Raw genomic sequence first — 12963 nt, 5'->3', positions numbered from 1 at the left:
CTTAGGAAGTACAGATGGCTCTGTCCTTTCCTATGGACAGAGTCCATGTTTGCTGTCCAGTCCAACCTGTCGTCCAGCTGCAGCCCCAGATATTTGTATGTCCTGACCACCTCCACATCGACCCCCTTGATGGACACAGGTTAGAGATGTGGTTTCTTCTGTCTGAATGGGCTGTTGCTCACAACCTTGTGCAAATCTGAGCTGTTATGTTACAAACTGTGGCATTTTACACTATGGTTAACAGTGAAATTGGTTAATTGTTGCATCTCTAGTCCTGGATGGGCCTGAGCCACCATAGTAGGCATGTATCCAAGACTTGAATCAGATTCAAGCAGCTGCTGTTTGCCTGTGTGCTGTGTGGAGGAGCTCCCTGCTCAGTAAGTTCAACGTACTCCATTGAACTTCACATATTTTATTTTGTGTTCCTATCTCTGAAGTATCTCTTATGCTGCTGTCAATTTCAAAGTGTATATGAAAGTGTCAGAAATTCCATGTTAGGCTTAAGTTGTGAAAGCATCACATGATCAGCTTCTTATTTTTTTAAAATAAACTGTATCTATTTGTTGATGATTAAAGCTGAGGGCCAGCACAGAGCTCTCTCTCTCTCTCTCTCTCTCCCCCCCTCCCCCCTTCTTGCTTTCGTCATCAACCGGGCGCAACCAACCTTGATTCATTTCAGCTGCATATGTCCCGCCCTAATATCTCTGTAATACAAGTGATATTTGATTTTTTCTTATAGCTCCCTGTCATTGTGCATAATTAGAAAAATAGCAAAAACGCTAATGCAGACTCATTTTTATTCTCCGACATGTGCTTGTAATGTAAACTCCTTTATCCCGCTTAGTGATCACTTCGAGGCCTGTCAATCAATACGCTGTCATCAAGCTGGGTTGAGACGGAGAGCTTTTCCACGTCAGTGTGTTTACGCGGAGCAGACTGACAGCTGACGGAGGCTCGCTTTATTCATTTATGGACGATAGTTTGTGAACAGTGAATTCATAAGCGGAGTTCTGGAACCTCACGGTGCCGCAGTGGAATGTCCGCGTCCTCCAGCGTGTCTTCGTGTCGCACTGAGCTGAACTTTGCTCCGGTCACTGTTGGCCGGCTAGCCTGCTAGCTTGCCGAGCTAGGGTAGCATTAGCTACAACAGGACCATCTTTGAAATAGAAGCTACACACAGGTAGTGTATTTATTACCAGAGAAGCAGAAAGCATGTTCACATTTGTGTCAGTAGGTGTTTTGCTTTATTACGTCATGGAAATTAAGCATTGTTATCTGAGGGGAACGCTAAAGACACATCTAGCTTTAGCCGGCTGACATGCTAGCTAGTTGGTCGTAAGCTAGCTGTCAGGTGTGTGAGCAGGTTGTCTGTCTCACACAACAAGTGTGTGAACTCTTCAGTGTGGTCATTGGTGCTAACTTAGCGGTAGTCACACGTCCTCTCATTCACAGACGGCTGTTAACAGCGTGGAGAGCTAACCTGTTAGCGAGCTAGCCGGTTAGCTACTTACTTCGTTAAATCTCATTAGCCAGCGAGCTTCCTTCCTTCCTTCCTTCCTATCTCCGTCCTGTCTCACCTGACAGCCAGTTCGCTGGCTTGGGTCACTCGTTCTTTGTGTATGATTGTATTATCTTGCAAGGTTTCATTGTGACTGTGACTGTGTTAGATGCAGTTCCAGGCAGAGATGTTGTGGTGTCGTGACGTTCTCCTGTGTGTTACCACGAACCAGCTGTCACTCATATCTCAGAGGGAGGAAGTCATGCAGTGATTCATGCACTTCATCATGCAGTATCATTAGGAATGCTCTTATCATGCAAAAACAGGTGAAAGATACACCACCTTCCACAATAAACAGTTCCATAAACGCTATTAAATATATACACTCAAAAAAATAAAACATTGGATTTACTTAACTAAGTTATGGCAACCGGTTGCACGAAACTGGGTTAATTTAGATGGATTCAACACAGTTATGTTGAGTCTATTCAACAGAGTTATGGTGGATTTATTAAACAAAGCCATGTTAGATTTATTATACAAAGTCATATTCGATTTAGTGAACAAAGTTATGTTGGAATTAATAAACTAAATATTATTGCATTTAAGCTGTACCATCTTGTTCCATCAATTTTACTATCAATATTCAAATAAATGACACAAAATTAAATTCCTTAAACCCACTTTTATTTATAATTTTTATCATTTGAATCAGAAAACAATTTGGCAGCTTTCAGAATACCAGTACTAATACAAAGAAAATTGTCAACTCTTGAAGTTGAATTTGGTCGCTTTAAGATTACTAAAATCTAGATGACTAAAACAGCCCCCATTAAAAAAAGTCAAATCAAAATGTTACCATGTTAAATGCCACCAACAAGGAAATTACAAACGGACTTGGTATGGCAGAGATGAGTAATACAGATAAGCCAACCTCAAATTCAAGCTGTAAATGAGACCGAGCAGGAGCATGCATCCATTTGCCACATTCCTGAGACCTTGCAAAACTTTGACTCCCTCAATTATGACTCCTACATCTTCTGGATCTTCATCGGGCTCTGCTCCCTCATGTTGTATGACATAGATCCACATGACGATGGCCTCCATTCCATGGCTTGCATCAGGACTGGCATCCTGGCAATGAGGTGAAAACATAGCATCAATTTCGATTTGTAGCATGTTAACATCGGAGACTATTAAGGAAAGGTTCATACTTTTTATTACAACTTACCAGGTAGGTTTTTATTAAGCTTTCAGGATCTTCATTTAGATAGATGCAAAGTCCTTGTAGATACAGCTTCAGTCCACTGTTTGCATCTCCACATTTATAACCTTAAAAAAAGTAAAGAAAGAAAATAAGTGTAAATCATCAACATTGCCATTCATAAATTACAGCTATGAATGTAAAAACAAAATTAAAGCTTTATTAATGTATACTTTATCAGTACAAATTGCATTTAATGCGTCTGTGTGTTAGTGTGAATTACACAACAGAATGTCTTTTACACTAACACGTTAGTATAATTATATTGCATTTCTATCCTTAATTCTTACAACATAAGTTATTGTCATACAGCCATTACTGTTCCACCTCCCTCTAGAACACTGCCCTCTTCCAAAACAGTTTGGTTTAAACAGATTCATAAAATCTTCCTTTTTCTTGAATTTTACATTTCAGAGAATAGTAGAAACAGCTTTTTAAAAGTATGGAAACAAATACTTTTTTTCCAGGTAATAAACCCCTCAAAATAATACTCACCACTACTGTAGAGCCGCTGTCTTCGCATCCATTACAAGAGCCACTCTCTGAGATGACATGGGAATCTGAAATCCAAAGTAGATCCCAATTTTTAACACACACTACATACAATGACAAACACTGCCCCTAGAGTGCAAGGTCAGAATGTGGAAAACTACAGTAACACTAATAAGGCGGCATTTATACTAGAACGCTCTTGGCTCGTTTTTGTTGCGGATGCACCTTTTGTTTACATTGTAGACGATAGCTCGAGCTGCGTCCTTATTGGATCTTCACTGTGACTTGCGACTTCCTGATTCGCTGGGTTTGCGGTCATGTGACTTGCGTTGTTTTGTTTTGAATGTTTGGCGGACACAGAAACCGCATGTGTGTACGCATATCGTTTCACTCTTACCCTCGTTTTATACAGCACACTTTTAATCTTAATTTGTCTGCCAAACAATTTATTAATCTTGCATATCATGACTTGACGTACAAAATGACATACAAATATATATTGTCTGTTGCAGTATACACACGGTTTCGTTCAATATTGAAAACATTTATTGAACTTACCAAAAAACAGAAGGATGGTGGTGGTTGTAGATTCTAGAAGACTGCATTCACCAGACTAGGCCAGACCACGAAGGAATCCAACAAAATGCACGTTCGCTTACTTCTTCTGCCTTACTGAGCATGTGCAAGAAAGTATGGAAAGCCCATTGGGACAGCCTTCAGGCAGTTTAACCAGCTTTATTAAATACAGCTTCATTGATTTTCCACAACAAGGTGTAGTAATCCCAATAGTTAATGGTGTTAGGTTAATAAAATGAATTTCTCTTGATTTAATCGTCAAACATGGACACATTTAGTAGTTTTAATTTGAAAGATTTATTTAATGCCAGCAACATCCATGTTTCATTTCTTTGAGTGTAGATATCTACTTTTTAAACAGCAGGGAGCCCCCTTACACCCTTAACTGTCATTAACGTGTAGTATAAGGTAATAGAGGGGAGCCACGTAAACATACAGAACTTGGTCAGATGTAGACAGTAAAGCCCTCCAATAGACAGTCATTGTCCACAACCAGATGCAGGGGTGGTGCAGTGGTCAGCATTGTCAGCTCACAGTAAGAAGGTTCTGGGTTCTGTGTTGAATTTGCATCTTCTCCCAGTGACTTTCTTCTGGTAGCTATCCAGCTTTGGATCAGCCCTGTAGTGAACTGGTGATCTGTCCTGGTGTACCTTACCGCTGGCCCAATATTGGCTATGATTGATTCCAGACCCCGCGCCCCCTGAAGGATAAGTAGTTAGAGATACCATGCATGTTATTACACATGTATGCTATCTATAACTGACCAAAAACACATTTTCAGAAAGACACATCTAAATCAACAGGTAGCAAAGTGTCTTTCAGTATCCATGGTGACAGATGTGTGCTGGTTATATTGAGAGAGTGTCACTTCATACAGCAACGCTCTGTACTGATGTGTTTAGGAACCTAACAGAACCCGGTCACTTTTTCCTGCTCAGCAAAGTAACTGTGGTAGGACAGCATGCAGTAACTTTAGGTTTCTACAGATTTTTGAAATTAACTTGATTTATATGTTAATAAATACTAAATATATTGCAGTGTCATACACAGTGTACTGTGTCTTTCCCACATTATTCATCAACAGGTAAAATTAAACATTGTTCAGGCTAAGTGGGCAATGTTGGAATGGAATGTGTTTTTCCTGAAGTAATCCTTATTCCTTTTTTTGAATTTGATTAGCTGCCACAGACGTTGAGTATTACATTACATTATTACATTACATTGCATTTAGCAGACGCTTTTATCCAAAGTGACTTACAGAGGAGGACATAAGCTGACAAAGGTGTAAAGGAGCACAGAGTAGTTGTTAGTTTTGTTAGTTTTGTTAGGCAGGGAAGCATTCTCGAAACAGAAAGGTTTTTACAAGTTTTTTAAAGGTCGAAAGGGATGTTGCTGTTCTAGTAGCCGTTGGTAGGTCATTCCACCATTTGGGGACGACCACAGAGAAGAGTTTAGAGTGACCTCGCTTTGCGAGAGGCGAGGGTACAACTAGACGGTTTGTATGAGCGGAGCGTAGCGCCCTGGTCGGTACGTGAGCCCTTAGTAAGAAAACCACAGCACACTATTTGTCGGTGGCATCTTTGTATGCTGATCTGCTAACTCGACTAGCTACTAGCTGTAGCTGCAGTTGCAGGCCAGTCACACGTCACATTAAATCAGACACTCACAGTGATTTGCTGTGAATGAAACCAGACAAATAGTTCTGTGTTGTTTCTAGATCTTAATACAAAAAGGATGAAATGTAGGTATTGTTTGATTTTTGATGAAGTTTCAATAGGACTTACTGCTGGGTTATTTTGTACAATTCATGAGTAGTGATCGCCAGCCCTGCTGCTGTGTGGACTAACTCACCCTAAACCTAACCCTTCATGTTGGAAAATACAAGGTCAGATCAGAACTCAACAGCATTGGTTCAGACTGGCCTGTACCTCTGTGCCTACATCATAGTCTCTATCTATCATACCTTTCTCTGTATTATTTTAAAAAGGCTGCTTACCATGAATTTAAAAGAGGGTGGCCTCAGTGACCCAGTCTCTGCACTTCTAAATCTTCCTGTAAAGTAAGAGTATTATCTGGCATGGCTTTCATGGCACAAGGAAAAAGGTTAATCCAACCATTTTGAGGTATACTGCCTGTCAAATATGAACAGCATGTTATCTTGATTCTGTTTAGTTATCTATATTGGTTTTAGGAATTGTCAAAGCACACATGAAAATTTGCAGTTTGGATCTTAGATTCTATATTTTATGGTGAATGTTCTTAGTTGGACTTTAAGCTTAGCACCTTAATTTTCATACTTTTTCGGTATTTCAGATTTTCATATTGGATATATTAAATCCAAATGTTGTGTATGTCTGCCCTGAGAAACTCTATCCCAAATATTTACTTGATGGCTCAGTGGTCTGTAGTACATTATTTATCCAAACTGACTATGACCTCTGTTAACCGTCTTCAGAACCAACTGTCTTGTGAATTAGAAAGACAGCAGAAGGACAAATGATCCACTGTAGTTTTTCATGCCTGTAGGGAAACCAAAATTCTCACTGTGTAATTGGAGGCCTCAATATGCTATTATAGATGTAATTACTTCAGGTATTTCAGGTCTTATTCTGTGGCATTAAAAACTGAACCACAATATCTTGGTATAAACATTTTCTAACAATACTGCTATATAGAGGAACTATAAATGATAATATAGAATCATCTCCAACTACCCCCTCTTCCATTTCTCTCTCAGAAAAGCAGCATGGTGGACAAGAATATCTACATTGTTCAGGGTGAAATTGGTACTGTTGTTGGAGCTATCAAGAGGAACTCCAGATGGAATACCCACACTCCACTGGTAAGTTAAACGACAATTTGATTTGCTAATTTGAACCGACTCTTCCTTGCACCAAACCGCAGGTTAATTAGGAAACTAAATTGATAATGCCAGACTGATATTTCAAGGGTGTTTTGTCGGGAGATATATTTTTAAGGACAATAATTAAGCATCAGTGGACGTTGAAGAACAGGTCTAGTGATTTTCACTAACCCGGTGCCCAGTGAAATTTGTGCATCACCTGGTCTGAGAGCACTGTTGTAGTTTAAATATTCATTCAGCACTCTAGAATTGTTTATCAGTTCAGAAATTCATGTTTGTTAAATTCTTTTTGATTTTTCAGTATGATTATTTGAAATGTGTCATCTTACAATTGACTGAAACCCCTAAAGCTTAAGCTTATGCTTGTTTGCTCGATAGTCTCAAGATGTGCCTCTTGACAGAAGGTGAGTGATCTCATCAATGAGTGTGGTGACAATAAGGCCAGAGGTAGTGGAGGAGATTAACTAATCTCCTCCACTACCTCTGGGCTTGTGAGCAGAGGTACTGGAACCCAACAATGAATTAAAATCTTAAACTCACTCCTGAAACATGGGTAAACAATAGGCAGCCACTGTAGTGATGCTAGTGCAGTAATATATTAAAATGTATAAATTTAACGTTTAGCAAAACAGCATGTAATCCCCACATGGACATAACACCGTTTCTTTCAACTGAAACTGCGAAACAAACAAGCAAAGAAAAAATGCTCAGGTGGTTTCATACATCCATAGTGATGTCAAAGAAATTTAAACTGGAATTTTTCCTCTGCCCATAATTGTACCAAAGTCCACTATTGTTACAACCGTAGTTAACAGACAGATAAGAAACAGGGCTGGATGAGCTTATTGATATAATATTCAGAATCAGTGTGTAGGATTAAGAGGCATCTAGTGGTGCAGTTGCCGATTGCAACCCCCCCGGCTCACCCTCTCCTTGCTATCGTGTACAACAGTGTCTGTAGATATAAAAGTTTGATTTTAGGGTAATTTTAGGAAATCGCTGACCTTTTTGATCCCCCCCCCCAATCATGTCTTAACGTGTTCTCCCATCATGTCTTAACGTGTCTTTTTTCTGCCTAGGATGAAGAACAGGACCCATTACTTAACAGCTTTGGCCACCTCAAGGAAGTACTCAACAACATTAAAGGTATGTTGGGCTGTGGCCATGTAGGTTGGGTGTAAAGTGATGGGATTAGTATTTGTTTGAATGGTGTGGACTGAGCAATTTGACTGACAGCTTTCACACAAGCCTAGAAGAACAGAATTAAATTAGGCAAATGCAACAGAGTCAGTTTAAACTACACAAAGCAAAAATACTTAACACTTCCAACCTGAACCTGTGACTGTTCATCAAAGATTGTACAATGAAAAATAGCTGTCATGTTTTTGTCTTTCTGTTTTCTTTGTTTTAACACACAACACAAAGTGGGGGCGGCCATGGCTCAGGAGATAGAGCGAGTCGTCCACCAATCAGATGATTGGTTCGATCCCTGGTGTCCTTGGGCAAGATACTGAACCCCAAATTGCTCCTGAAGGCTGTGCCATCATGTGTGATCGTGTATGAATGGTTAACTCATCAAAATGATGAGCAGTTGCACTTTGTATGGCAGCTAATGCCATCAGAGTATGAATGTGTGTGAATGGGTGAACGAGTATGAAAGTGCTTTGAGTGGTCAGAAGACTAAAATGGAGATATACAATCCATTTACTATTTAGCATTTACAAAGTGCCTGCAGTTTGTTTACAGTTAGAGGATATTTAATCAAGTGTGACCTGTGGATTTCCGCTGAGAAATAACTTTCACACTTGGCTGAGCCCAAACTGGGAACTTGTTCCACTGAAAAGGATAGCTGAAGAGATAGCTTGATAGCTGAAAGCTCTGGCTCCCATTCTCCTTTTGAGAGTTCTAGGAACCACAAGGAACCCAGCACTCTGAGAGAGCAGTGTTCTAGAGTGGTAATTGCTCATTAAGATACGATGGTGCCTGGACTAGTTCTTCTACATCTGTTTGGATGCGTCTGATTTTTGCAATGTTACGTAGGTGAAAGAAAGCAGACCTTGAAGTTTGTTTTATGTGGACGTTAAAGGACAAATCCTGAGCAAAGATAACTCCAAGATTCCTTATGGTGGAGCTGGAGGCCAGGGTGATCTTATCGACACTAACTATAGCTTTAGATAATGAGTTTTGGAAGTGTTTGGAACTTCAGTTTTGTCTGATTTTAACAGACAGGTAGGAGTTTTATGTTGCAAATTCAGACTTTATTCTCTAGTAATGTTTTGCTCTTGTTGCCCCATTAGCTGAACCTCCAGAACTAATCGGATTATAGATGGTCATTTTTAGTTGTTTGATAAATTAATATTATATAGTAGTCTATTCCAGAATAATGGCATTGGTGAAAATCTATTTTTCGATTGTTGTTTTCACCAGGTTGTGGTACACCACAACTGGTTGTTCAGTTAGAAATGTATCTGTGAAATGTTTTATCAAAGTTTACATTACCAGTTATCATCTATCTTCATTTGTTACAAACTTTGATGAACATACTTCTACAAGTAGTTTAAAAACACACAAGGGGCACCTTGTGAAATTGAATATGATTAGCTGACAATTAACCTGAGCTGTCACCGTCTGTAATCAATACACAATCATTAATCAATAAATCCATAAAAATAAACCGTATAACTGGTTCCCTGCTTTCTGTTTGGTGCTGAAGGGAGTGCACCTACCTTCTGATAATATTAAACATTTATCAGAAAGTCAAGACAAGAACAAGACTGATATTTCCACCAAAGTGACTGTCAACAGACTTATTTAACTGGTTGCATACATCATATAAATTGCCCGGGCTGTGCCATTGTCTACATCTACACAAAGTAGCTAGCAAGCAAGTATTCCGTAAAATGTTTGTGTTTCTTGGCAACAGTGCAGTGCCAGTCCAGTTGTGGAACTATTTGTGTTGGTGTTATTTGTGAGCCAAATAAATGATTTAAATAAGCAAACACATCATAATCTGTTGTCACTGATTACTGTTAACTAATAAATGAAGCTTGTAGAACTGTTGTATAAAAGCAATATCACACTCAAGGTTGTAATGTTTTACTGAATATCAGCACACTGTGATTAACCTTAACTAGCTGTGCTGAAAGACAGTACAGCATTCCCTCTCCTCTGATATTGCTTAATAATAATAGATGAGAAGCCTTGCATGTGCAGATAGTAGGTAGCTGTTTGATTTGCCAATTTTAGGCTCATACTTTAAATATTAAAAATATTGAATGAAAACACTCTACCTAGAAAAAAGAGAAGTACTATATACATCCAGACCTTTACCCAGTTACACAACAGTCCTGTTATACTGTTCTCTGATAACAGCCTTTATAACAACTTTCATGTTTGACCAGTAAGACCTGTAACTTATAAGTTTGTTCAGGTACAGTCAAAGAAAGAAGCCTTGTGTCCTATCAGAGCTCAAACTATTAGTCCATTGTCAGAAAAATAATATGCAACTATTTCCAGGTTTATGAATTGTGAGGATTATTATTTTTTTTTGTGACAGTAATTTGAAACTTTTGATTTAATTCTAATCACACTATTACTGTGTGTAGTAACTGGTCACTTGTGAGTCCAAATGTGTGTTAATACAGTGCTACCCCCTTTTCTGAGAGAAGCTCAGACTGGCTCTCAGGACAATCCTGCATGTTGTCATGCCTTTGCAATGAGTGTCCTGGCAAGCTCCCACAGCCCTATAGCTCCAGTTGTAGAATTCATGAGCAATGGGAAAGATGCAACACATGGAGCTGCACAGTCTGAGCCCCCACCGCTGCTGCCTTTCTCCAGGGAATGCCTCTGCCACTGTGAGATGGACAGGCACTGCTGGCTGAGGAGGAATCCACCACACTGGTTAACCTTCCTTTTCCCTATAACCCTTTCCTTTCATTCCTCAAATCACCAAAAGCCTATGTTTCTCTGTTACCCTCACTTAAACTGATTCCATTACCATTACTGTATTTGACCAGAGTAGAAGTCTGATTTTTTTTTTTCTTCAGTTTTTTGACATTTGCATTAAGTAATGAGTCCATGTCAAGAATGTTTGAAAGCCTTGTTGCATCCTTAAGCCCAAATCCCCTGTGCACCCAGTCTCTCAAATGTTACATCCATGCCCTGATGAGAGACGAAATGGATATCAAGTAACCATAGTAGAGCTGAATTCTGTGCCTGACAGACTGATCAATTTGTTTAGTTTTTGCAGTAGCATAACAACCTAATATATTTCTGTGGCCGTGTCTCTCATACAGAAACAAAGCACAATATTTTGGTAGGAAATCTTGTGGGAGGTTTTGCAGTGGCCCAGCTGTCTGCTTAATGAAAGCTCAGTAATTCCATTCACTCTCTGTTTATCTGCGCTCCCTCTAACAACAAAAGCCGAACAGCAAAGGAAATATGAATTAGGTTTCTCAGCCCCACTCTCTTCTTTTCTTTCTTTCCATTTTTCTCTGTTGCCATCTCTGTTTGGCTGAAGGTTTCACTTCTCTGGCAGTCCTGTTCTGTTGTAACTAGGGTGATTGACAGGACCATGTGCCATAGAGCTAGAGAGTAGTGCAGCTGGAAGTATATCATCTGCAATTTTAGTTGGGTAAATATAGCAGGGAGTCTTGTCAAGTAAAGAGATAAATTGTTCTGGGAAAGGAAGTGTTGTCTCCCTTTTCTGAAAGCAGGAAAAAAAAAACTTTCCTTCAACTCCTGGAAAATGTGGTCCTCTCTGGACTCCCGAACAATGAGAGCACAGATGAAGAAGCTGGGCCAGCGATGGACCATATGTTGTGATGCCTCAGCTCCACCTTGCTCCGTCAGCCAGGCAAATCAGTCCCAGGAAGCAGGAGCCTTTCCTCTGATTTAAATGGGATGGTTGGATTTCGCCTGGTATCTAATGCCCCATCCCTAACCTCATTAGACCCATATAATTGAGTGCTTTCCACAGCATCTGTCTTTAAATGTTGTGGTATTATCCTACAAGGGTTCTTACAGAACAGTGGTACATATTTTTTATGTTTTTAAGTGAAAGAATATGCTATATCCTATGAACATGAAGAATATTTAGGTTGAACTCCTGTTATAATAATGGAGCATTACTGACATATAGTTAATTTATTGACCATATAGCAAAGGTTGAGTGCCACAATTTACTGTGGAATTAAAAACGGGCAACTATGAGTACAAGTTAGGCTTGATTGATTTGTTTTGTTGCTGCATATTAGCATGAAGTTCCATTATCAACTATTAAATCTAAGAATGCACAGCAAGTCTGACTGTATTTGATGATGACTTGTTTGGAGCTGCAGATTGAGTCTTTGTATCTCTGTATCTTACCTGCCATTGAAAGGGGGTCTCTCCTGTATAGGATTGTCATCACATTGACAAATCTGTCTCAATCCCTTGTTGAATAATTCTGTGGATTTATTTTATTGCTGGACTACATTTCAGAGAGCATTGGGAGCAGCCTTTCATTCTGACATAGATTTTATTTCATCTCCTGCTCACCTATTATTTTTCCAGTTGCACCTTTTTTATGCAGAAGTCAGAGTATCGGCTTCTCAAATCTTCAATTCTTTCCTTTCACCCTTCTCTCCCATCAACCCCCTCTACTGCAGCGAAGGTCAGATTTTTGCAGAAGAAACAGTCTGCTCCTAAATCCCTTCATTTTTATTCATACAAATACAGGTTTAGAGCCTCTTGCAGCCCCCCAGATACAAAGCCAGAGTGGCCTTTTGACTGACAGCTTTCTCTTTCCATCCAAACACTAACGAAATTCACAAGCATACCTCTAATTGACTAGAATCACCAGCACAGCACCAGAGGTAGATATTAGGGGGCATGGCAGTGGATTTGCAGAATGAATATTGTGGAGGATGATTTGATTACTCTCCAGCTGACCTTTACAGTAATTATCCTGGTTTCCAAAAAGCAAAGCACAAAGTATAGCTAATTTGGCATGGGGTTCTGGAATTATGACAAAATTTATCTATTTAGTATCAGTAGTTTGAGGTCCTAACATTTAATGCTGCTTGTATGCACTCACTCATTCACTTCATTTATTTAATTTCTTGCATAAAATAAATGTACTCAGAGGGGCCAGTATAATAATACATATGTTTTGAAATGTGTTCCTTTTTTGTTTTCACAGCCTAATCCATGCATTACTGACAACCTCACTAATTCATCACATTTTACCGTCACGTCAGTCATCAAGAGAGAATGCACACATGCCATCTC

The 12963-nt window shown here is 39.4% G+C and overlaps 1 protein-coding gene across 3 annotated transcripts in view; it reads left to right on the top strand.

Annotated features, from left to right (window-relative positions):
• Nucleotides 1–876: 876 nt before the first annotated feature.
• gbf1 (golgi brefeldin A resistant guanine nucleotide exchange factor 1) overlaps nucleotides 877–12963 on the top strand; it is a 93016-nt gene continuing 80929 nt past the window's right edge. For all 3 annotated transcript variants that reach the window (XM_027275914.1, XM_019263763.2, XM_019263762.2), the window contains exons 1-3: nucleotides 877–1180; nucleotides 6568–6672; nucleotides 7773–7839. In XM_027275914.1, coding sequence (XP_027131715.1) covers nucleotides 6577–6672; nucleotides 7773–7839 — 163 coding nt within the window. In that variant the 5' untranslated portion in view covers nucleotides 877–1180; nucleotides 6568–6576. The remainder of the gene's footprint in view (nucleotides 1181–6567; nucleotides 6673–7772; nucleotides 7840–12963) is intronic.

Source organism: Larimichthys crocea, unplaced genomic scaffold (assembly GCF_000972845.2).
Source record: "Larimichthys crocea isolate SSNF unplaced genomic scaffold, L_crocea_2.0 scaffold249, whole genome shotgun sequence".
NCBI classification, from domain to species: domain Eukaryota; kingdom Metazoa; phylum Chordata; class Actinopteri; family Sciaenidae; genus Larimichthys; species Larimichthys crocea.
Note: the sequence above shows the minus strand (reverse complement) of the source record. Positions and strands in the feature narration are given on the sequence as shown.